This window comes from Ranitomeya imitator, chromosome 1 (assembly GCF_032444005.1).
Source record: "Ranitomeya imitator isolate aRanImi1 chromosome 1, aRanImi1.pri, whole genome shotgun sequence".
Taxonomy (NCBI): domain Eukaryota; kingdom Metazoa; phylum Chordata; class Amphibia; order Anura; family Dendrobatidae; genus Ranitomeya; species Ranitomeya imitator.
The window spans coordinates 520,037,797-520,065,128 of record NC_091282.1 but is presented as its reverse complement, the minus strand read 5'-3'; the positions used below and the strand labels follow the sequence as shown (position 1 = coordinate 520,065,128).

Sequence of the window (27,332 nt, the reverse complement as noted above, 5' to 3'; positions counted from 1 at the left end):
GCAGGGCTCTCAGAGCACCAGGCCTAGACCTGTCACTCATCCACCTGTTACTGATCAAAGTTTCACCCCTTAATGACCACCATGTCTTTTTACTGACCTGAGATCTAAGAGAATAGCATCCCCCATACAGGTGACAATCCAGCAGCTGTCTGCTGTACATTATAGCTGACAACTTGCTGCATTAGCCACGATCAGCGTTGACACCATCCATATCTGTGTAACCCCTTAGATGCTGCTGTCAAAAGTGACTACATCATATAAATGGTTAACAGAGTGTGGGGGCTTCCTATTTAACCCCATCTGCACCCAGAGATCATGATTGTGTTGTCCTGATGTCTGCCATGGCAAATCATGGCCAAATAGCGGCTTTCGAGTCTGCTGGCTACGGTGGCCTGTTCAGAAGTTAGCGACATTTAGGTGGTAAAAATAAATTTTTTCATTTCTGTCATGTCACTTTACATTAATTCCTGAAAATCACCTGAAGGGTGAATAAACTACCTGACAGTAGTTTTCAATATGTGGAGGGGTGCTGTTTTTAAAATGGTATCACCTCTGGAGGTTTTCCAGTATAGAGGACCCTCAAAGTCACTTCAAATCTGGATAGGTCCCTAAAAAAATAAATTTTATAAATTTCCTTGAAAAATGAAAAATTGCAGCTACATTTTTAAACCTCCTAAAATGCAAACAAAATAAATTAACATTTTGCAAATGGTGCTGATATAAAGCAAACATGTGGGAAATGTTATTTATTAATGTTTTTCTGTGGTATGACTATCTGGATTAAAGAGATTATTCTGACTCTTCAAGGCAGTATGAGTCTCTAAATCCTAAGCCATCAATCCCTAACTGTGTGATTGTTGTACTCACATGCGATGCGTCCTCAGATAGTTCCAATTCAGCCACACTGACATGTAATAAGAGTCCAAGACAAACAGAGTTGATTTTCTCTGAAATCTTGTATTTAAGCACAATGCAGCAGGTGGAAAGAGTAATCCAAACATAAGAAGTACACATGTACATCCAAAAATGGCTACAGCAAACTGATAATGAGAAAGAAGAGAGGAACAAAGGCTAAACATCATCAGCTACGAAGAGACAAAGGGACACACTTCAAAGGGCAGGGCTTCTCTCTAACAACAGCAGAATGCAATGCATAACATAGCGAATACCTAACAAGTTGTTCCATTCATGGGACACAACAGGAATAATCATTCAAAGTTTGAATATTGCAATTTTTTTTACATTTTTCTCATCTTTTTGATATTTTTTATAAATAAACACAAAACATATTGATCTAAATTTATCATTATCATAAAATATAATGTTCCAAAAAAACAACCTCAAAATCACTGGGATTTGTTGAAGAATTACAGAGTTATAACCGCATAAAGTGACACTGGTCAGATTTCAAAAATTTGGCCAGATCACTAAGGGGTAAGCTAGAAATTCTGGTCCAAGCCCTGTTCCTTGCATCCATGCTGTGCAATTATACTATTTGTCCACTTTTCCTAGTGTCTGCCTCTAACTTGAGCTTTTTTGGGCAGCTTTTTTGCCCCCCCTGAAGGTGTTGGGATGTTCGCCGAGCCAAACCTTGAAAGGTTTGCTCATCATTATTTCTCAGCTGGCATCTATGCTATAAATAAATATTAATTTTTTTTAAATCACGTGAGGTCTGTTCTATTTTTAATAACCAGCATGATAAAGCTGACAACTGCAACCAGCAGGGCAAAACCTCAGCTGTCAGCTTTATCATGGCTGGTTATCAAATTAGAGGGGTCCCCATGACATTTTTTTTTAAATTGTTTACATAAAAAAGTAAAAAAAATGTCATGGGGTCCCCTTATTTTTGACAACCAGCCAAACTAAAGCTGACAGCTGGGGGATGGTATTCTCAGGATGGTTAGGGGCCATGGGTATTGGATGCCCCCTGGTCTAAAAATAAAAGCCTACAGCTGCCTAGAAATGGCTCTTCCCACTTGCCCTATGGTGGTGGCAAGTGGGGTTCATATTTGTGGTGTTGATGTCACCTTTGTATTGTCTGGTGACATAAAACCCACGGGTTAGTAATGGAGAGGAATCTGTAGAATGCCTCTCCATTACTAATCCTATAGTTACAGTATATTGTAAATAAACGCATAATCTAACTAACTTGTGTCAGTGCAGCACTGACAGTTATAAAACATAGCAATGCTCCTGCGTTGCTATGCTTTATAGCAGTGATCAGGCGGCTGAAAGTGAAAATCACATAGAGGGACTAAGTAAAAAAGTTTAAAAAAAAGTTGTAAAAATTAAAATATATTATACCCATAAATAAATATTTTTATAAAAAACAAAACAAAAAAGTACTCATATTTGGTATCACCACATCCCGAACAACCCTATAAAAATGTCACACTAGTTAGCCTCTTCAGTGAAGACTGTAAAAAATAAAGAAAAATGAGGCTAAAAACAATGTTTTATCATCATACCACCAAACAAAAAGAGGAATAAAATGCAATAAAAAAGACGAATGTAAATAAAAATGGTATCGCTAAATACATCATCTTGTCCCACATAAAAAAGCCACCATACAGCTCCATCAGCAGAAAAATAAAAGTTATATCAGCTTTAACGGATCCCTCTGATTCTGAGATTGTTTTCTCGTGACATATTGTACTTCATGCTAGTGGTAACATTTCTTTGATATTACTTGAGTTTATTTATGAAAAAAACGGAAATATGGCGAAAATTTTGGAATTTTCAAACCTTGAATTTTTATGCCCTCAAATCAGAGAGATGTGTCACACAAAATAGTTAATAAATAACATTTCCCACATGTCTACTTTACATCAGCACAATTTTGGAAACAATATTTTTTTGTTAGGAAGTTTTAAGGGTTGAAAGTTGACCAGCGATTTCTCATTTATACAACAAAATTTACAAAAACATTTTTTTAGGGACCATCTCACATTTAAAGTCAATTTGAGGGGTGTACATGACAGAAAATACTCAAAAGTGACACCATTATAAAAACTACACCCGTCAAGGTGCTCAAAACCACATTCAAGAAGTTGATTAACCCTTTACGTGCTTCACAGGAACTGAAGCAATGTGGAAGGAAAAAAATTAACTTTTTATTATAAACATTTCAATTCAGAAGCAATTGTTTTTATATTCACAAGTGTAAAAAGAGAAAATGAACCACAAAAGTTGTTGTGCAATTTCTCCTAAATACGCCGATACCCCATATGTGGGGGTAAACCAGTGTTTTGGCGCACGGCAGAGATTGGAATAGAAGGAGTGCCGTTTGACTTTTTCAATACAGATTTGGCTGGAATTGAGATTGGACGCCATGTTGCATTTAGAGGGCCCCTGATGTACCTATATAGTAGAAACCCCCCACAAGTGACCACATTTTGGAAACTAGACCCCCTAAGGAGCTTATCTAGATGTGTGGTGAGCACTATGAACCCCCAAGTGTTTCACAGAAGTTTATGACGTAGAGCCGTGAAAATAAAAAATCATATTTTTTCCACAAAAATGATGTTTTCACCCCCAAATTTTTACTTTCACAAGCGTAACAGGAGAAATTGGACCCCAAAATGTGTTGTGCAATTTGTCCTGAGTACACTGATTCTCCAAATTTGGGGGGGACCACTGTTTGGGCGCATGGCAGAGCTCAGAAGTGAGGGAGCGCCGTATTGGAATGCAGACTTTGATAGAATGGTCTGCAGGCATCATGTTGCGTTTGCAGAGCCCCTGATGTGCCTAAACAGTAGAAACCCCCCCACAAGTGACCCAACTTTGGAAACTAGACCTCCCAAGGAACTTATCTAGATCTATGGTGAGCTCTTTGAACGTCAAGTGCTACACTGAAGTTTAGAATGCAGAGCTGTGAAAATAAAAAATCATTTTTTTCCATAAAAATGATTTTTTAGCCCTAAATTTTTTATTTTTCCAAGGGTAACAGGAGAAATTGGACCCCAAAAGGTGTTGTCGAATTTGTCCTGAGTATGCTGATGCCCCATATTTGGGAGAAAACTACAGTTTGGGCACAAGTCGGGGCTCGGAAAGGAAGTAGAAGTGATGTTTTGGAATGCAGACTTTGATGGAATGGTCTGTGGGCGTTATGTTGCATTTACAGAGCCCCTGATGTGCCTAAACAGTAGAAACACCCCACAAGTGACCCCATTTTGAACGCCCAAGTGCTTCACAGAAGTTTATGGTGCACAGCCGTGAAAAAAAAAATCATTTTTTTCCACAAAAATGATTTTTTAGCCCCCAATTTTTTTATTTTCCCAAGGCTAGCAGGAGAAACTGGACCACAAAAGTTGTTGTCCAATTTGTCCTGAGTACGCTGATGCCCCATATGTGGGGGTAAACCACTGTTTGGGTGCACAGCAGAGCTCAGAAAGGTGTTATGATCTGGTGGCCTAGGAGCAGCATGAGACGTACTCTGGAGAAGGTGGTACCTTTACTGACCGCAAACCATGAACTAGCAGCGCAACTAGAAGTAGCCGTGGGGGTACCTAACACTCCCTAGACCCCTCGACACAGCCTAAGAACTAACTACCCCTAAAGACAGAAACGGGAAAACTATCTTGCCTCAGAGAAAATCCCCAAAGGATAGACAGCCGCCCACAAATATTGACTGTGAAAGGAGAGGGAAATAACATACGCAGACATGAAATCAGGATTTAGCATAGGAGGCCATACTAGCTAAAAAGGAAGAATAGGACAGAGTACTATGCGGTCAGCATTAAAACACTAGAAAATATCCACCACAGAAAATACAAAACACCACATCTGACTAAAGACATGGAGGGTATATCTGCATCTCCAGAGACACAGCAAGGCTGCAAAAAATCCTTCGCAGACAAAGCTGGACAAAACAAAACAAGAAAATGCACAGACTATAAGGTCAACAGCAGGTGGACAGCAAAAACAAGGCCAGAACTTATCTTTGAAGAAATGAACAGCAGACCAGGAGAGACCAAGTATGGATGTGAATCCTCCAAAAACAATGGACAACTGGCACTGACTAAAGGATAAAGCAGGACTTAAATAGCTCAGCCCAAATTGCAAAAAATGGATACACCTTATAAATGCTGCGATCCAACTACCGCAGCACTACCACTCATAACCACCGGAGGGAGCCCAAGAGCAGAATTCACAACAGTACCCCCCCCTTGAGGAGGGGTCACCGAACCCTCACCAGAGCCCCCAGGCCGATCAGGACGAGCCAAATGAAAGGCACGAACCAAATCGTCAGCATGAACATCGGAGGCAACAACCCAAGAATTATCCTCCTGGCCATAACCCTTCCATTTGACCAGATACTGAAGCTTCTGCCTTGAAAAACGAGAATCCAAAATCTTCTCAACCACATACTCCAACTCCCCATCAATCAACACCGGGGCCGGAGGATCAGCAGAGGGAACAACGGGCACCACATACTTCTGCAACAAAGATCTATGGAACACATTATGGATGGAAAAAGAGGCTGGAAGGGCCAAACAAAAAGACACCGGATTGTTAATCTCAGAAATCCTATAAGGACCAATAAACCGAGGCTTGAACTTAGGGGAAGAAACCTTCATAGGAACATGACGGGAAGACAACCAGACCAAATCCCCAACCCGAAGCCGGGAACCAACACACCGACGACGGTTAGCAAAACGCTGAGCCTCCTCCTGAGACAACACCAAATTGTCCACCACATGAGCCCAAATCCGCTGCAGCCTGTCAACCACTGAATCCACACCAGGACAATCAGAAGGATCAACCTGCCCTGAAGAAAAACGAGGATGAAAACCAAAATTACAAAAAAAAGGCGAAACCAAGGTAGCAGAACTAGCCCGATTATTAAGGGCAAACTCGGCCAATGGCAAGAACGCCACCCAATCATCCTGATCAGCAGACACAAAGCATCTCAAATAAGTTTCCAAAGTCTGATTAGTTCGCTCCATCTGGCCGTTTGTCTGAGGATGAAATGCGGAAGAAAAAGACAAATCAATGCCCAGCCTAGCACAAAAGGTCCGCCAAAACCTAGAAACAAACTGGGAACCTCTATCGGACACAATATTCTCCGGGATGCCATGCAAACGAACCACATGCTCAAAAAACAACGGAACCAAATCAGAAGAGGAAGGCAATTTAGGCAAAGGTACCAAATGAACCATCTTAGAAAACCGGTCACAAACCACCCAGATAACCGACATCCTCTGGGAAACCGGAAGATCTGAAATAAAATCCATAGAAATATGCATCCAAGGTCTCTCAGGGACGGGCAAAGGCAGAAGCAACCCACTAGCGCGGGAACAGCAAGGCTTAGCCCGCGCACAAATCCCACAGGACTGCACAAAAGAACGCACATCCCGTGACAAAGAAGGCCACCAAAAGGACCTACCAACCAAATCTCTGGTACCAAAAATCCCAGGATGGCCAGCCAACACAGAACAATGAACCTCAGAAATCACTTTACTAGTCCATCTATCAGAAACAAACAGTTTCCCCACTGGACAGCGGTCAGGTTTATTAGCCTGAAATTCCTGAAGAACCCGTCGTAAATCAGGGGAGATGGCAGAAAGAATCACCCCTTCCTTCAGAATGCCGACCGGCTCAAGAACCCCAGGGAAATCAGGAAAAAAACTCCTAGAGAGGGCATCCGCCTTAACATTCTTAGTACCAGGAAGGTACGAGACCACAAAATCAAAACGGGAAAAAAACAGGGACCATCGAGCCTGTCTAGGATTCAGTCGTTTGGCAGACTCGAGGTAAATCAGATTCTTATGATCGGTCAAGACCACAATACGGTGCTTGGCCCCCTCAAGCCAATGACGCCACTCCTCAAATGACCACTTCATAGCCAACAACTCCCGATTGCCGACATCATAATTGCGTTCCGCAGGCGAAAACTTCCGAGAAAAGAAGGCACACGGTTTCATCAATCTCAGACGCGTCAATCTCAACCTGAAATGGAAGAGAAACATGCGGCTGACGCAACACAAGGGCAGAAGTAAATCGGTGTTTAAGCTCCTGAAAGGCAGAAACAGCCGCAGAGGACCAATTCGTCACATCAGCGCCTTTCTTCGTCAAATCGGTCAGAGGTTTAACCACACTGGAGAAGTTGGCAATGAAACGACGATAAAAATTAGCAAAGCCCAAGAATTTCTGAAGGCTCTTCACAGATGTGGGCTGAATCCAATCATGAATGGCCTGAACCTTAACCGGATCCATTTCTATAGATGAGGGAGAAAAAATGAAGCCCAAAAAAGAAACTTTCTGCACTCCAAAGAGGCACTTCGACCCCTTCACAAACAAAGCATTATCACGGAGGATCTGAAATACCATCCTGACCTGTTTCACATGAGACTCCCAATCATCGGAAAAAATCAAAATATCATCCAAATATACAACTATGAACTTATCAAGATAACTCCGAAAGATATTATGCATGAAGGACTGGAACACAGATGGGGCATTAGAGAGTCTGAATGGCATCACTAGGTATTCAAAATGGCCTTCGGGCATATTAAATGCATTTTTCCACTCGTCACACTTTTTAATACAAATAAGATTATATGCCGAAGGTCAATCTTAGTAAACCAGCTAGCCCCTTTAATCCTAGCAAACAAATCAGTAAGCAAAGGCAAAGGGTATTGAAATTTGACCGTGATCTTATTCAAGAGGCGATAATCAATACACGGTCTCAAGGAGCCATCCTTCTTGGCAACAAAAAAAACCTGCTCCCAATGGTGAAGAAGATGGCCGAATATGCCCCTTCTCCAAAGACTCCTTAATATAGCTCCGCATGGCGGCATGTTCTGGCACAGACAGGTTGAAAAGTCGACCCTTAGGGAACTTACAACCTGGAATCAAGTCAATAGCACAATCATAGTCCCTATGTGGTGGAAGGGAGCTGGATTTAGGCTCATCGAATACATCGTGGAAATCTAACAAAAACTCAGGAATTTCAGAAGAGGGGGAAGAGGAAATCGACATCAAAGGAACGTGATCATGAACCCCCTGACAACCCCAACTAGTCACAGACATGGATTTCCAATCTAACACCGGATTATGTAGCTGTAACCATGGAAAACCCAGCACAATATCATCATGCAAATTATGCAACATCAGAAAACGACAATCTTCCTGATGGGCTGGCGCCATGCACATGGTCAGCTGTGTCCAAAACTGAGGTTTATTTTTAGCCAACGGTGTAGCATCAATTCCCCTTAAAGGAATAGGGTTCTGCAAAGGCTGCAAGGGGAAACCACAACGTCTGGCAAATTCTAAGTCCATTAAATTCAGAGCGGCGCCTGAATCCACAAATGCCATGACAGAAAATGACGATAATGAGCAGATCAAGGTCACAGATAACAGAAATTTTGGTTGTACAGTACTGATGGTAACAGAACTAGCAATTCTCTTTGTACGCTTAGGGCAATCAGAAATAACATGATGTTATGATCTAGTGGTTTAGGAACAACATGAGACAAGCTCTGAAGGAGGTGGTATCTGTATTGACCGCAGACCCTGAACCTAGCAGCGCAACTAGAAATAGCCGTGGGGGGTACCTGACGCTCCCTAGACCCCTCGGCACAGCCTAAGATCTAACTTCCCCTAAAGATGGAAACAGGAAACCTATCTTGCCACAGAGAAAATCCCCAAAGGAAAGATAGCCCCCCACAAATATTGACGGTGAGAGAAGGAGAAAATAACATACGCAGAGATGAAATCAGATTTTAGCATAGGAGGCCAGTCTAGCTTGATAGATAGGACAGGAAAGGATACTGTGCGGTCAGTATAAAAACTACAAAACAATCCACACAGAGTTTACAAAATCTCCACACCTGACTAAAGGTGTGGAGGGTAAATCTGCTTCCCAGAGCTTCAAGCTAACAGAAAAAAATCCATAATGACAAGCTGGACAAAAATAGAATGCACAGAACAATAAGTCCACAACATGTGGACTGAAATGAGCAAAGCCAGAACTTATCTTAGCAGAACTGGTCAGGAAACCAGGAGAATCCAAGCAGAGATGTGAATCCAGCCAGAAAACATTGACAAGTGGCATAGGCTGAAGACTAGAGCCAGGTTAAATAGCAGAGCCAGGAGAGACGATTAGTGAAAGCAGCTGCTAAAGCTAAACCCAAGGAGCAGCAGTTCCACTCAAAACCACCAGAGGGAGCCCAAGGGCAGAATTCACAAAACTGCCATTTACAACCACCGGAGGGAGCCCAAGAACGGAATTCACAACACATGAGCAGAATCGCAGCAGTAAAAACACAACCTATTCTGACGCCTAAATCCTTGTTGTTCAGCTCTAGACAAAATCCTATCACACTGCATAGGCTCAGGGCTCCTCTCGGAGGACAACGCCACAGTGTGCACAACTCTGCGCTCGCGCAAGCACCGATCAATCTGAATGGCCAGAGACATAGAATCACTCAGACCAGCAGGCGTGGGGAACCCCACCATAACATCTTTAACGGATTCAGAAAGACCCTTTCTGAAAATTGCCGCCAAGGCATCCTCATTCCATTTAGTCACTACAGACCATTTTCTAAATTTCTGGCAATACGATTCTGCCGCTTCTTGACCCTGACACAGGGCAAACAAGATCTTCTCAGCTTGATCCACAAAATGAGGCTCATCATACAATAACCCCAATGCTTGAAAGAAAGAATCAACATTAAGCAAAGCAGGATTGCCAGATTCCAGGGAAAATGCCCAATCCTGTGGGTCACCACGCAGCAAGGATATGATGATTTTAACCTGCTGAATGGGATCACCAGAAGAACGGGGTCTCAATGCAAAAACCAGTTTACAATTACTTTTGAAACTCAAAAATTTGGATCTGTCACCAAAAAATAAATCAGGAGTGGGAATCTTAGGTTCTAAGGCAGGAGTCTGAATAAAAAAATCTGAAATACCCTGTACCCTAGCAGCAAGCTGATCCACCCGAGAAACTAACTCCTGAACATTCATGTTTATACTAGGTTCCGTAGCCACCCAGAGATTAAGAGGGAAGAGAACACAGAATAGACTGGAGAAAAAAAATGGCTCAAGAGCTTCCTTCCCTTCTTCTGGGATGCATTTAACTCATTGTTGGCCAGTTGTACTGTTATGATCTGGTGGCCTAGGAGCAGCATGAGACGTACTCTGGAGAAGGTGGTACCTTTACTGACCGCAAACCCTGAACTAGCAGCGCAACTAGAAGTAGCCGTGGGGGGTACCTAACACTCCCTAGACCCCTCGACACAACCTAAGAACTAACTACCCCTAAAGACAGAAACGGGAAAACTATTTTGCCTCAGAGAAAATCCCCAAAGGATAGACAGCCGCCCACAAATATTGACTGTGAAAGGAGAGGGAAATAACATACGCAGACATGAAATCAGGATTTAGCATAGGAGGCCGTACTAGCTAAAAAGGAAGAATAGGACAGAGTACTATGCGGTCAGTATTAAAACACTAGAAAATATTCACCACAGAAAATACAAAACACCACATCTGACTAAAGACATGGAGGGTATATCTGCATCTCCAGAGACACAGCAAGGCTGCAAAAAATCCTTCGCAGACAAAGCTGGACAAAACAAAACAAGAAAATGCACAGACTATAAGGTCCACAGCAGGTGGACAGCAAAAACAAGGCCAGAACTTATCTTTGAAGAAATGAACAGCAGACCAGGAGAGACCAAGTATGGATGTGAATCCTCCAAAAACAATGGACAACTGGCACTGACTAAAGGATAAAGCAGGACTTAAATAGCCCAGCCCAAATTGCAAAAAATGGATACACTTGATAAATGCTGCGATCCAACTACCGCAGCACTACCACTCATAACCACTGGAGGGAGCCCAAGAGCAGAATTCAACAGAAGGGATGGTGCACTATTTGACTTTTTGAACGCAAAATTGGCTGTAATCAATGGTGGAGCCATGTCGCGTTTGGAGACCCCCTGATATACCAAAACAGTGGAAACCCCCAATTCTAACTCCAACCCTAACCCCAACACACCACTAACCCTAATCCCAACCCTATTCATAATCCTAATCACAATCCTTACCCCAACACACCCATAACCCTAATCCCAACCTTAACCATAACCTGATCAAAACCCTAACCCCCAACACTCCCCTAACCCTAATCCCAACCCTAAAGATAACCCTAATCCCAAACCTAACCCTAATCCCAAACCTAATCCTAATTCCAAACCTTATCCCAACCCTAACCCTAAACACAACCCTAACCCTAATCCAAACCCTAATCCCAACCCTAACCCTAATCACAACTTTAACCCTAACTTTAGCCCCAACCCTAACCCTAACTTTAGCCCAGCTCACTTTAGCCCAACTGTAACCCTAATTGGAAAATGGAAATAAATACATTTTCTTTATTTTATTATTTTTTCCTAACTAAGGGGGTGATAAAGTGGGGGTTTATTTACTATTTTCTTTATTTTGATCACTATGATAGGGTCTATCACAGTGACCAAAATGAACCAATAGGAAAAATTGGGCATGCGCCCACCATTTTGTCCCGGAAGAAGAAGACGGAGGAACGGGGGACTTGAGGGGGCTATGGAGGGAATACTGAGGTACCCGGGGGAATGGGGACTCTATTTCTCTCTTCTCTGATGTGCATGTGGCACATCGGACTTTTTTTGCCGCCGCCATTACACGGTTAGTAACGGCGATCACAAAACAGGGGTTGGTAAAAACCGACCCGAATCATGTTCTTTGGGGTCTCGGCTACCCCGGCAGCTGAGGCCCCGAGATCTAATGGGTGGCAGCTGACAGATTCGTCGGGCGCATGCGCCCTCCATTTTCTTCCTGGGAGAAGATGGTGACGCCCATGGGAAGGAAGCACGAGGGCCGAGGAGTACCGGGAGGTATAGTGGATGGATCAGGGACCCTATTTCTCTGTCCTCTGATGTGCGATCACATCGGAGGATAAAGAAATTAAATGGCAACCCGGGAGTCGGTAAAAATTGACCCAAATCATGTTCTCTGGGGTCTCAGCTGCCCTGGCGAGACCCCGGAGAAGATCCGATTTCTGGGGGCACTATACACTTTTTCCACAGTGCCGTTAACGGCACTGTGGTTTAAGTACCCTTAACAACCGCTGTTAAAATGTGTATCGACGGTCATTAAGGGATTAAACAATTAAACAAAACTTTTTTGTCAGGAAGTTTAGGGTTAAAAGTTGACCATCAATTTCTCATTTTTCTAACAAAATTTACAAAATCATTTTTTTAGGTACCACATAACATTTGAAGTGTCTTTGAGGGGTCTATATGACAGAAAATACCCAAAAGTAACACCATTCTAAAAACTGCTAAAACACACTAATTGAAGCAATGTAAGAGGAAAAAATTAACGTTTACCTTTTTTCACTAAAATGTTACTTTAGATCCATTTTTATTTTATTTTCACAAGAGTAACTGGAAAAAATGTAATCCAAAATGTGTCTTATCTAGATGTGTGGTAAGCACTTTGAACACCCAGGTGCTTCACAGAAGTTTATAACGTAGAGCTGTGAAAAAAAATCATATTTTTTCCACAAAATTGATTTTAGCTCGAAATTTGTTTATTTTCACAAGGGAAGCAAGACCCAAAAGTTGTCTTGCAATTTCTCTTGAGTATGCTGATGCCCCATATTTGGGGGAAGACCACTGTTTGGGCGCACGGCAGGGCTCAAAATGTAAGGAGCGCCATCTGACTTTTTGAATGTAAATTTGCGGAAATCACTGGCGGACACCAGGTCACATTTGGAGAACCCCTGATGTGCCTAAACATTGGAAACCCCCCACAAGTGACCACATTTTGGAAACTAGACCCCCCAAGAAACTTATACAGATGTGTGATGAGCACCTTGAACCCTCAGGTGCTTCACAAAAAATTATAACGTGGAGCTGTGAAGATAAAAAGTCATATTTTTTCCTGAAAAATGATCTTTTAGCCCCAATTTTTTTATTTTCACAAGGGTAACAGGAGAAAATTGACCCAAAAATTTGTTGTGCATGTTTTCCTGAGTTCGGCGATTTCACATATGTGGAAGAAAACCACACATCAAGGCTTGGAAGTGAAGGAGTGACGTTTTGGAACACATACAGTTAGGGCCAGAAATATTTGGACAGTGACACAATTTTCGCGAGTTGGGCTCTGCATGCCACCACATTGGATTTGAAATGAAACCTCTACAACAGAATTCAAGTGCAGATTGTAACGTTTAATTTGAAGGGTTGAACAAAAATATCTGATAGAAAATGTAGGAATTGTACACATTTCTTTACAAACACTCCACATTTTAGGAGGTCAAAAGTAATTGGACAAATAAACATAACCCAAACAAAATATTTTTATTTTCAATATTTTGTTGCAAATCCTTTGGAGGCAATCACTGCCTTAAGTCTGGAACCCATGGACATCACCAAACGCTGGGTTTCCTCCTTCTTAATGCTTTGCCAGGCCTTTACAGCCGCAGCCTTCAGGTCTTGCTTGTTTGTGGGTCTTTCCGTCTTAAGTTCTTAAGTTCTTAAGTCTGGATTTGAGCAAGTGAAATGCATGCTCAATTGGGTTTAGATCTGGAGATTGACTTGGCCATTGCAGAATGTTCCACTTTTTGGCACTCATGAACTCCTGGGTAGCTTTGGCTGTATGCTTGGGGTCATTGTCCATCTGTACTATGAAGCGCCGTCCAATCAACTTTGCAGCATTTGGCTGAATCTGGGCTGAAAGTATATCCCGGTACACTTCAGAATTCATCCGGCTACTCTTGTCTGCTCTTATGTCATCAATAAACACAAGTGACCCAGTGCCATTGAAAGCCATGCATGCCCATGCCATCACGTTGCCTCCACCATGTTTTACAGAGGATGTAGTGTGCCTTGGATCATGTGCCGTTCCCTTTCTTCTCCAAACTTTTTTCTTCCCATCATTCTGGTACAGGTTGATCTTTGTCTCATCTGTCCATAGAATACTTTTCCAGAACTGAGCTGGCTTCTTGAGGTGTTTTTCTGCAAATTTAACTCTGGCCTGTCTATTTTTGGTATTGATGAATGGTTTGCATCTAGATGTGAACCCTTTGTATTTACTGTCATGGAGTCTTCTCTTTACTGTTGACTTAGAGACAGATACACCTACTTCACTGAGAGTGTTCTGGACTTCAGTTGATGTTGTGAACGGGTTCTTCTTCACCAAATTAAGTATGCGGCGATCATCCACCACTGTTGTCATCCGTGGACGCCCAGGCGTTTTTGAGTTCCCAAGCTCACCAGTCAATTCCTTATTTCTCAGAATGTACCCAACTGTTGATTTTGCTACTCCAAGCATGTCTGCTATCTCTCTGATGGATTTTTTCTTTTTTTTCAGCCTCAGGATGTTCTGCTTCACCTCAATTGAGAGTTCCTTTGACTGCATGTTGTCTGCTCACAGCAACAGCTTCCAAATGCAAAACCACACACCTGAAATCCACCCCTGACCTTTTAACTACTTCATTGATTACAGGTTAACGAGGGAGACGCCTTCAGAGTTAATTGCAGCCCTTAGAGTCCATTGTCCAATTACTTTTGGTCCCTTGAAAAAGAGGACGCTATGCATTACAGAGCTATGATTCCTAAACCCTTTCTCCGATTTGGATGTGGAAACTATCATATTGCAGCTGGGAGTGTGCACTTTCAGCCCATATTATATATATATAATTGTATTTCTGAACATGTTTTTGTAAACAGCTAAAATAACAAAACTTGTGTCACTGTCCAAATATTTCTGGCCCTAACTGTACTTTGATGGAATGGTCTGTAAGTATCATGTACCGTTTGCAGAGCCCCTGATGTGTCTTAACAGTGGACATCACTTACAAATGACCACATTTATAAAACTAGCCCCCTAAATCCATATTTAGATATGTGGTGTACACTGGGAACCCCCAAGTGCCTCACAGAAAGTTATAATGTTGAGTCGTGAAAATAAAAAAAATTAAAAATGTTTCCTCAAAAATGATCTGTTAGCCCTAATTTTTTCTATTTTCACAAGGTTAACAGGAAAAATTGACCCCCAAAATAGTTGTGCAATTTCTCCTGAGTAAATTGATGCCCCATATGTTGGAGAAAACTACTGTTTGGGCCCACGTCAGGGCTCGGGAGTGAAGGAGTGAGGTTTTGGAATGCAGACTTTGATGGAATGGTCTGCGGGTGTTATGCCGCTCTTGCAAAGCCCCTGATGTGCCTAAACAGTAGAAAACCTTTACAATCACCATATATTGGAATTCATATAGTGTTTCCCTGGTATGTGAATTTTATAATGTGGTGGCATATACTTAAATTGTGTACAGTGTATCAAGTTGACATACGTGAGTAATGCAGTGTTCATCAGATTGGCATTCGTGAGTAGTGTAGTTTATGTCAGGTTGGCATACATGAATTGTGTAGCGTACATCAGGTTGTCATATGTGAGTTGTGTAAGTCAGAAATGAATTTAGTGGTTCAGTCTAAAGCATTCATTTATACAAAGGCCAGGTTTGTCGGAGCAGGTGTCGCACAAATGGTGTCCTTGTGTACCTCAGTACACAGTGTGGTTTGTAGAGCTGTGTAGTGGTACCTCGTACAGTGCTGGGGGTGCTGCCATCACCATGAATGGTGTTCAAGAAAAGGACATCTCTCTTCTCCTTGTACTTGATCACCACCATGCTGTCGCTGCATTGGGCTCTGCTCTCGCCCATTCTGAGCAGCTGCCCAATTAGCATCTTAGGAAGTCCTTACTGATATTTAGGGACAGTACCACAGACTGCGGTACCTCGCGCAGAGAGGGACTTGAAGAGTGGGATGCTGATATAAAAGTTATCTAAATAGGTTTGTGCTTACTGCTCTCCTGTGCCTTGAGTTCTGTATGCTTGATCTGTTGCCTGACCTTGGACTTCGTTCTGACCATCCGCCTGTTTAACCCCTTCAGCTCTGATCTGTTATCCTCCTGGTACTCTGACCTTGGAACGTTACCCGACTACTCTTTTGTCTCTTCCTTTTATTTATGATGTACCCTCCGGGCTTCTGACCTTGGACTCCTTGGCTGTGAGAAGTGACTAGCGTCACAGGCAGGCATTCCCGGAATTTAAGCCTTCCCTTGAAATGGAATAGGGTCTGATCCACGCAGATGTCCTTTTGGAGCACGTACACCTCAGTAAACTTGTTGCTGAAGTGCTCAGTGACCGGGCAAACTTTGAAAAGTTGGTTAAGGTTTGGGTCTTCTCGGGGAGGACACCATGCATTATCTTTATAATGCAAAAAAAAATGTTGGTTACCTCAAACCGTTTACGTGTCATAGTCATGCGGAACACTGGAGTGTTATATAAAACATCAACACTCTTATATTGCCAAAGTTCTGGTTTCTTCATTCAAAACATGATTCATCATTTCTACTGCATCTACAGGGGTATAATTATATAGATCAGAGCAACACAAATGTTATAGAAAATGTAGAAAAATTGACAGAAACTCCTGAATACATACAAAATTCGGACAATGGGAGTCAAGACTGCTGTCTATAAATTACAAAATGGTATTTATTAAATAACAATATCACATAATATAGAAAAATTACAACAGTACATTTAGATACATATAATCATTTCATGGGTAGTAGCAGGAACAATGAAGGACACAGGTAAAAAGTCCAAGAGTCCACACTAATAGAATAAAGTCCGACCAGAGGAATCAAGTTCTTAAGGATAGTAAGCCATATAATTAAATATGTGTATGTCATTGAAGACAGCTAGTCAGATAGGTAAACAAAATATTAATCCTCACCCATTATGGTCGTAGTGTGGAAGCGGACTGCCAGCCCCTAAGCGCATTTCGCTTAGGCTTCTTCGGGGGGTAGATAACAATTACTACGGTATATTTTTACTCTTTAATCACTCTAACTCAATTCAGTAAAACATGCTGTAGTAGATGACAATTACTATAGTATATTTTTACTGTCTGTAATCTAGTTCTATGAACTAATCTTAATGATTTTTTAATCGATTCTTATTTGATATAAAGACAAAACAACTGGAGAGTGGCCAGTGATGCTAGTCACCGGCCAGCGCTCAACGGCTGTAGGATGCAAGCACAGAGGTGGTGCAAAAAGGGTTAAAAAAAGAGGAAAAAAGTCCTTGCCAAAAGCGAGCGGGTGCTAATCAGTGGGGAATGTCTTATCAGCATCTGTAGGATGCATACACAGAGTGGAGCAAAGGGGGAAGAAAAAAACAGGGGAAAAAAGGTGGAAAACAGCAAGCACAAGTATACCGTATATACTCGAGTATAAGCTGAGATTTTCAGCGCACTTTTTTGGGCTGAAAGTCCCCCTCTCGGCTTATAATCGAGTCATACCCAGGGGTCAGCAGGGGAGGGGGAGCGGGGGCTGTCTAATTATACTTACCTACTCCTGGCGCGGTCCCTGCACGTCCCTGCTTCTTCCAGCGCTGCAGCTTCTTCCTGTAGTGAGCGGTCACATGGTACCGTTCATTACAGTAATGAATATGCGGCTCCACCTCTATGGGAGGTGGAGCCGCATATTCATTACTGTAATGAGTGGTACCGGTGACCGCTCACTACAGGAAGAAAATGCGGCGCCGGGGAACAGACCTGCAGTGACGGCGCCAGGAGCAGGTAAGTATGATGGGGGGCAGTGCGCGATACTCACCTGCTCCTCATGCCACCGGCGGCGCCGCTGTGTCTTCCGCAGTGATGCTCAGGTCAGAGGGCGCGGTGACGTGATTAGTGCGCGCCGCCCTCTTCCTGAACGTCGGCGCAGAGGATGGGAAGACATAGCGGCAGTCAGCGGTGGAACGGGAAAGGTGAGTATAGCAAGTGTCGGGGGCCTGAGAGGCGAGTATGTAATTTTTTAATTTTTTTAATCGCAGCAACAGCATATGGGGCAAATATCTGTATGGAGCATCTTATGTGGCCATGTGCAGCATGATATGGGGGCAAATATCTGTATGGGGCATCTGTATGGGGCCATGTGCAGCATGATATGGGGCAAATATCTGTATGGGGCATCTGTATGGGGCCATGTGCAGCATGATATGGGGCAAATATCTGTATGGGGCATCTTATGTGGCCATATGCAGCATGATATGGGGCAAATATCTGTATGGAGCATCTTATGTGGCCATGTGCAGCATGATATGGGGGCAAATATCTGTATGGGGCATCTTATGTGGCCATGTGCAGCATGATATGGGGGCAAATATCTGTATGGGGCATCTTATGTGGCCATGTGCAGCATGATATGGGGGCAAATATCTGTATGGGGCATCTGTATGGGGCCATGTGCAGCATGATATGGGGCAAATATCTGTATGGGGCATCTTATGTGGCCATATGCAGCATGATATGGGGCAAATATCTGTATGGAGCATCTTATGTGGCCATGTGCAGCATTATATCGGGCAGTTATCTGTATGGAGCATGTTATGGAGCCATGTGCAGCATGATATGGGGCAAATATCTGTATGGGGCATCTTATGTGGCCATGTGCAGCATGATATGGGGGCAAATATCTGTATGGGGCATCTGTATTGGGCCATGTGCAGCATGATATGGGGCAAATATCTGTATGGAGCATCTTATATGGCCATGTGCAGCATTATATGGGGCAGTTATCTGTATGGAGCATCTTATGGGGCCATGTGCAGCATTATACGGGGCAAATGTCTGTATGGAGCATCTTATGGGGTCATAATCAACATTTGTGCAGCATTATATGGGGCACATTTTAATATGGAGCATCTTATGGAGCCCATCATAAACTGTATGGAGCATTATATGGGGCTCCTGATTCAATATGGATATTCAAAAACACTTAATCTACTGATGTCTCAATTAATTTTACTTTTATTGGTATCTATTTTTATTTTTGAAATTTACCGGTAGCTGCTGCATTTTCCACCCTAGGCTTATACTCGAGTCATTAAGTTTTCCCAGTTTTTTGTGGCAAAATTAGGGGGGTCGGATTATACTGGGGGCGGCTTATACTCGAGTATATACGGTGTATATATATATATATATATATATATACTGTATATATATATTTACATGTGAGGAGGGGTATACATAATAAAAACAAGTACAATAATCTTAAACAATACAAGTCACGACTGGTATAGGAGGAGAGAGGACCCTGCCCACAAGGGCTCACAATCTACAAGGGATGGGTGAGGATACTCTAGGTGAGGGTAGAACTGGTTGTGCAGCGGTTTGCTCAATTGGTGGTTACTGCAGGTTGTAGGCTTGTCAGAAGAGGTAGGTCTTCAGGTTCCTTTGAAGGTTTCGATGGTAGGTGAGAGTCTGATATGTTGTGGTAGAGAGTTCCAGAGTAGGGGTGATGCATGAGAGAAATCTTGTATGCGTTTGTGGAAAGACGAGATAAGAGGGGAGTAGAGAAGGATATCTTGTGAGGATTGGAGGTTGCGTGCAGGTAAGTACCCGGAGACGAGGTCACAGATATATGGAGTGGGAGATGCTGAATTTCCAGTCTGTTAGGTATGATAAGGTCCAAGATAGGGCCAAGTCAGTGATGGCAAGAGATGGGAGAGTCTGTAATAATAGAAAGTGGTCCACTGTGTCAAAGGCAGGGGACAGTTCCAGGAGGAGGACAGAGTAGTGTTGCTTGGCCTTGGCGGTTAGTAGGTCATGGATGACCTTAATTAGGGCAGTTTCAGTGGAATAGTGACACCGGAAGCCAGATTGTAAGCGGTCGAAGAGGGAGCAGGAAGAGAGGTGGGAGGACCTTTCAAGATGGACGTGTGGTTCCAGTAGTTTTGAGGCATACGGGAGAAGTGATATAAGGTGATAGCTGGATACAGAGGATGGTCAAGAGAGGGCTTTTTGAGGATAGGTGTGATTGAGGCATGTTTAAAGCTTGAGGGGAAAATGCCAGTTGTTAGTGATAGGTTGAAGAGATGGGTTAGGGTTAGGATGAAGACTGTGGCGAGGTTTGGGATGAAGTGGGATTGGATCGGGTCAAGTGCACAGGTGGTGAGATGCAATCTTTAGAGTAGAGTGGAGAGTCAATCTTCTGTAAAGGTGGAGAAGGTGGAGGGCTGGGCAGCTGAGAGGAAGGGCTCTGGGGGTTGTAGACCAAAACTGTCTTTGATGTTATCAATCTTCTGCTTGAAAAATGAGGAAAAGTTTTCAGCTGAGATAAGTGAGGAGGGATGAGGTGCTGGGCGACGGAGGAGAGAATTGAAGGTGTTGAATAACTGTTTAGGGTTGTGAGACAGGGAGAATATGAAAGATGAGAAGTAGGTTTGTTCAGCTGTGGCTAGTGTGGCCTTGAAAGTAGTGAGGGACTTTTTGAATGCGATTAAGTGCTCGTTGGAGTGGGATCTTTTCCATCTCTGCTCAGAAGCCCTGGAAGCCCGTCTCAGTTCTTTGGTCAGGCTGGTGTGCCAGGGCTGACTGTTGATTTTGCAAGCTTTGGTTTGTGTGAGAGGGGCAACAGATTTCGATGCTGCAGCTATTCTGGTGTTATATAGAGAGGCAGCGACATTCGCATTGTGTAGAGAACTTATGTCTGTAAGAGGGAGGAGGGATTTAGAGAGTGAGTGTAGATCGATGTGTTTAAGATTTCTGTGAGGGTGTGCAAGTTTGTGGGGTGGGGATTGTAGATAAGGAGTGGAGAGGGAAGAGAATATATATATATATATATATATACAGTATATATATATATATATATATATATATATATATACAGTACAGACCAAAAGTTTGGACACACCTTATCATTTAAAGATTTTTGTGTATATTCATGACTATGAAAATTGTACATTCGCACTGAAGGCATCAAAACTATGAATTAACACATGTGGAATTATATACTTAGCAAAAAAGTGTGAAACAACTGAAAATATGTCTTATATTCTAGGTTCTTCAAAGTAGCCACCTTTTGCTTTGATGACTGCTTTGCACACTTTTGGCATTCTCTTGATGAGCTTCAAGAGGTAGTCACCGGGAATGGTTTTCACTTCACAGGTGTGCCCTGTCAGGTTTAATAAGTGGGATTTCTTGCCTTATAAATGGGGTTGGGACGATCAGCTGGCCCCTCCCTACTCTCCTCCAGTCAGTGCCCCCTCCCTACTCCCCCTCCAGTCAGCGCGAGTGTGTCGCCCCATCCCAGACCAACTTTTTACTATTGATGCTGTCTATGCAGCATCAAAAGTAAAAAGATATAATGTTAAAAATAATAATAAAAAAATTGCACTATTCTCACCTTCCGACGTCCACCGATGCGCGCGATGCTGCCGCCAGGTTCCGTTCCCAGAGATGCATTGCGAAATTACCCAGATGACTTAGCGGTCTCGCTATATATTACGTGGGCTGTGCTATAATACTAAGTAGCTGCTATATACTACGTGGCTGTGCTATATACTATGTGGCTGTCTGTGTTACATGGGCTGTGCTATATAGTATGTGACTGCTATATACTATGTGGCTGTGCTATATACTCTGTGGCTGTGCTATATACTATGTGGCTGTGCTATATACTATGTGGCTGTGCTATATACTACGTGGCTGTGCTATATACCTCTGATATATATATATAGGCCTCTGATCTTACATGGTTATTGGGACAGTAAAACTTCCACACCACTTAACTAAGCTAATGAAGGAGTCACTCCCTGAGCTCAGTTTTTGTTTACTTAAATTTCCATTTATTAGGTTATGTCTCTGCTCTTTTGGCGTGCATGCATGTGTGTGTATATACATATTTGTGTTTCTTCAGATAGTTTGTTAGACCATTTTATAACAGAAACCAAACCTAAGGATGTAATACCAAATAGAGAGATCCCTTCTAAAGGATGTGCCCATTGCACTCCAAAGGGGAAATGGGGGCACAACTCCCCTCTACATATAAACCTATAAACAACAAAGAGCAAAAATGCCCCATAAATAGCAAAAGATGTATAATAAGTAAAAAAGAAACTTTATTAACACAAACAACATATACAAAATGTAATAACAGTGTATTGAGGATAAGGTGTATGACACAAGGACGTACACACCAAAAAGGACGCACATAAAACAAAGTAAGGGCGCAGCAATAACAACTTAGGGAAAACGGGGGTACCAAGTAACAACAATAAATAATAAGGTGCCACAGATTATATATCCGAAAGATCGGGTAGTAGCGAGAAGAGACCCAAAGGGTCTAGACTAACACAGTGACCCCAAGTGGGGATAGACCCTGCCTCCAAACGCACCAACCCATATTGCAACTAGCCCAAATGGTGCTGCACCATAACAATACCTCCTAAACCCTACCTACTGCTTACCCATGTGCGCAGCCTCCGGTGTGACACGACCCACGGAAAAGCCCCGACGCGCATTTCGCGTAATAGCCGCTTCCTCGGGGGGCTGTGTGGTATCTGACACAATGCCCGGTTTTTATATCAATACCACAGCTGAAGCTAATGAGGTGCAGGCGCCTGCAGCGCACACAGGCGGGTCTACCAGCCGGCAACACGCCACTTCCGGCCTTCCCAGCGACGCCCAGATCAGAGGGAAATCCCTCGTGACGTCACAGAGTCTGAGCGTCGCTGTTTGAGGAAGCCTTATAGAGACGCGGCACGGCTGGGGATCCACAGCGCAAGCGCAGTACCTCAGTAACCATGTTGAAGAGGGGAAGAAGTGCTGGCACCACAAAAAAGAGGAATATTTAGACACAGTGAAAGACAACGCCAGATGGACGCCCAACATGCGTCTAAGCGTCATCGTTCCGGACGCCCAATGGAAGCGCTGCACCGCTGGAAGTCCACAGCGCAGGTGCAACGCCCCAGCGGCCATATTGGAAAAGGGAGACGATACTGGCAAAGAGAAAACAGGTATTTTGCTATTTATGGGGCATTTTTGCTCTTTGTTGTTTATAGGTTTATATAGTTTGTTAGACCATGTCTGATGAAGTGACCTAAGAAGTATTGAAAGTTTGCTTTGTAACATCATTTATTTTTGTTAGCCATTAAAAGGTATCCTAACTACAAAATTATTATTTAGTTTTTTGTTCCACTGAGAACAATCTTTTTTCAACTGGATAACATGGTTCCAAACCTTTTTTCTTTTAACATTGCAGCATAATGTGTAGCAGTTATATCTTGACTATATACAAGAGCACTTGCTCTGGCGAGCTATCCTGTGTTCTCCACCAATGAGCTGCTGCTAAACATCTCTGGCCAAGGTTATTTTGTTGAGAACAAAAGGATTATAAGTCCAAAATCTGACATTCTGGACTCTTAATTCCCCAGATATCACTTGTTGGAGGAGAGTCAGACTGACGTATAAACTTGCCGAAAATAGTTTAATGTGCATGGGTCCTATAGGTGCCCCAACAGTCCTTGAAATGTGTAAGATTTGATTCTGGGTTTTTAGTTGCTTGAATTGTAAATGTGGACTAAGGAAAGCCTCAGGTTTTATGGGAATGCTGGAGGTTCTCTTGTCCTTCTGTGACAAACTCCAATGTGGGCCCATTACTTCGTATTTACTTGAGCACATACATACATACTTACATACTGTTTCTGTGTTTTTGCTTTGCGATGGGATATGTAATTTAATTATTCAAATTATTTATTACATTATTTATTAGCTGAAATTAGCCTTGACTTTAAAATGTACATGTGTAAAAAAATTCAGGCTTTTATAATAAGTGCCTTAAAGAAATTTTCTGGTCAGAAGATATGTCTAGGATAGGTCAGTTTCAGATTTGTGGGGCTCACATGTTAACAAATTGAAGAGAGCTCCACTGAACAGCTACATTCAATGTGTAGTAGCCATACCGAATACTGCAGGGCAGCTCCTTTCATGGTTACATCAAACCACTGCTGAAACTTATAAACACCTGAATAATGGGTGGTCATTTCTGCTAGGCTGACCCCTTTAATACTTATAGCAAGAAAATTGCATGAAAATACCTACATGACAAATCCAAATCGCCTATCAAGAAGTTGGAGCTTATCATCAAATCTTGACTTATTGATTCGTCTCTCAAGAAAGGAAAGGGCTAAAATTATAAGAACCTTGAAAGAAAGAGAATTTAATATTATAAACATCCACATACAAGATAATCATTAACCTAACACAATCAATTTTTGGAGTATATTGTGTACATATAACACATTTCAAAATTATTCATGTTGCTATGTAGGTAAATAAATTTTTTCCTTTTTGCATTTTTTTCTCCATTTTTCAGTAACTCTCACTAAACAGCGAATCTGAGTCTGAAGAGTCAGCGTATGTCCACGATCACACGTGGACATGAGCTTTCTCATACCCCTCGAGAAAGCTGTACGCGAAACGCGCGTCAGGGATTCTGGTGTGTACCTCACAGGTAATGTGCCATTGCCACTAGTGCTACATATATTCATTTGGGTTATCTACAGCCATATTTGTCTCTCATGTTTGCCCTTTAGAGCTGCTAGTCACCCCTTCTATTTCATTGATTCTTGCACTTGCACTTTACCCATATATATGATGCAATACTCCTTTGTTCTAATTATATACATTGTATTTATTAGTCATTAGATATACTATTTGTGAACTTAATCTATTCCATAGGTCTCTTTGACCATCTAAAGAGGTTTTTTTGCCCTTTTTTTGATACAAGTTCTTTTTGATTTATCATCTGCTATTCACTGCTGTAGCTTTTTTTAGATCTTTATAACCCTTGGCACATTTCCATTTTGGTTGGGCCAATTTCATTTTGCACTACGTGTCCTCATAGTTTTATTGTATTTTTGTTGTTATTTGAAAAATTTATCTTTTAGATACGCATTTTAAACAATTACCTCAATAAAGTGTTGAAAATTTTAAGGCAATAGCTTTTTTTTTTTTCTGATGTACTTGAAGAAAACATATTGGAGTCTGCAAAAGACGTGAGACTGGGACGGAGATTTGTCTTCCAACAAGACAGTGATCCCAAACATAAAGCAAAATCTACAATGGAATGGTTCACAAACGTATCCAGGTGTTAGAATGGCCAAGTCAAAGTCCAGACTTCTAATCTAATCGAGAATTTGTGAAAAGAGCTGAAAACTGCTGTTCACAAACGATCTCCATCAAACCTCACCGAGCTCAAGCTGTTTGCCAAGGAAGAATGTGCAAGAATTTCAGTCTTTCGATGTACAAAACTGATAGAGACATACCCCAAGTGACTTGCAGCTGTAATCGCAGCAAAAGGTGGCGCAACAAAGTATCAAGTTAAAGGGGTGGAATAATATTGCACGCCCCACTTTTCAGTTTTGGAATTTCCACAAAAATTTTAAAATAACCAATAAATTTCGTTCAACTTCAAAACTGTGTTCCACTTGTTGTTGATTCTTCGCCAAAATTTACATTTGGTATCTTTATGTGTGAAGCATGATATGTGGAAAAAGGTTGCAACGTTCCAGGGAGCCGAATTCTTTCACCAGGCACTGTTTTCTTAAGACAGTGGAGCCCACAGACTCCAGAGAGGAAGTTATTCCAGCAATTGATATAGTCAGCACAGGCCCAAGAAGCCTCTGTCGAAGGGAAAGTTCTAGGAAAAGTAATCATCCGAGCTGCAGGCTGACTGGAAATACACCCCAGACCGCCCTTGCTATCCTTGCCTGTCCAGGCCTGCACACCCCTGGAAGGAGTAGAGATAAAATTGGAGGCAACTGATATGGAGAACTTACCGCCAGGGGTCCTAGTCGTATGAACACTGGCTACCGTGAGCGCAGGAAAAGTACTAGTACGCTGTATAAATCTGAGAGAAGAACCACTGATCTTGTCTCCCAAGAGTGAGTTAGCCCAAATTGTCGGCATGCCAGAAGAATTTATGTTACCCCCAGACCATCCAATTGACCACAAAGAAAGAAGATCCTTGGATTGTGGCTATAGAAGCTTCCTCTGTGTCAGAGTCATTACAACAGAAAGAGGGACGGAAAATTCTTGATCGAATGCGGGCCGAGCTTTTGGGGCTTATATTTACTCAGATGCAGCAAGTGGAAGTCCTACTGGGACGCTATCGAGATGTGTTCGCCCAGCATTAAGACGAGTTTGGCTGCTCCACCGCCATCACCCTCGAGATTCTAATGGGGCAAACGGCACCCATAAGAGAGCGCTATCGGCAGATTCCTCTACAACTCTATCGGGAGGTGAAAGGGATTCTATCCAAGATGTTGCAGAACGGCATGATCCGGGAAAGCCAGAGCCCGTGGGTCACTCCGATTGTCCTCGTCCAAAAAAAAGACGGGACCCTCAGATTATGCGTGGACTACCGTAAATTAAATGCCTGTACCGTTCATGAGTAGCCATAGGACATGCAAAGTATTTCTCCACGCTGGATCAGGCAAGCGGCTACTGGCAGGTACCAATGTCGGAATATGAACGAGCAAAGACGGCCTTTATATTACCAATGGGGCTGTTTGAATTTAACTGAATGCCGTTCGGACTGGCAAATGCACCGGGAACTTTTCAGCGACTGATGGAGAAGTGTCTGGGGGACTTGAATTGTGATGCCACGCTGATATACCTGGATGACATAATCGTTTATGCTAGCACATTTGAGGAACACCTGCAGCGATTAGAGCAAGCATTGAGCCGGCTCCAAGAACACGGCCTAAAGGTGGGAACCTTCCAAATGCCATCTGTTCCGAACCCAGATTGAGTACCTGGGGCATACAGTTTCAGCTGAAGGAGTAAGACCATCCCCAGAGAAGGTCACAGCAGTAAGGGACTGAGATTGTGAGCCTCAACGGGGACAGTGATGATAATGTGTGCAAACTGTAAAGCGCTGTGGAATATGTTATCGCTATATAAAAATAAAGATTATTATTATTATTACCTACCCTGAAGACGGTAATGGATGTAAGGACCTTCTTGGGTCTAACTGTCTACTACCGATGGTTCGTGAAGAATTTCACACACATCATGAATCCACTGCTGGAACTGTTGAGAGGTGTCCCGTCCGGGGCAAAGGATCGGAAGATACAGTAGGGAGAACAGCAGGAACAGGCATTCCAAACTCTAAAAACTGCCCTAATGGAAGCACCAGTGCTGGCTTATGCTGACTTCTCAAAGCCCTTCATTTTGCACACGGATGGTAGCCTACACGGACTAGGAACGGTGCTGTCACAGGTCCAAGATGGAAAAGAATGGATGATTGCATATGTGAGTCGCTCCCTCCATGACTCCGAACAAAATCCCAACAATTATATCTTGTTCAAATTGGAGCTCTTTGCACTTGTGTGGGCTATGACAGGGAAATTTGCGGAATACTTAGCACGGTCCGAAGTGCTGGTACGTACCCACAATAACCCGTTAGCTCATCTGGAAAATGCAAAA

The 27,332-nt window shown here is 42.7% G+C and overlaps 1 protein-coding gene across 2 annotated transcripts in view; it reads right to left on the bottom strand.

The window, feature by feature from the left end:
• LOC138676973 (stimulated by retinoic acid gene 6 protein-like) overlaps positions 1 to 27,332 on the bottom strand; it is a 633,869-nt gene that overhangs the window by 157,829 nt on the left and 448,708 nt on the right. For both annotated transcript variants that reach the window (XM_069766703.1, XM_069766713.1), the window contains one exon: positions 23,943 to 24,043. In XM_069766703.1, the coding sequence (XP_069622804.1) occupies positions 23,943 to 24,043 (101 nt within the window). The remainder of the gene's footprint in view (positions 1 to 23,942; positions 24,044 to 27,332) is intronic.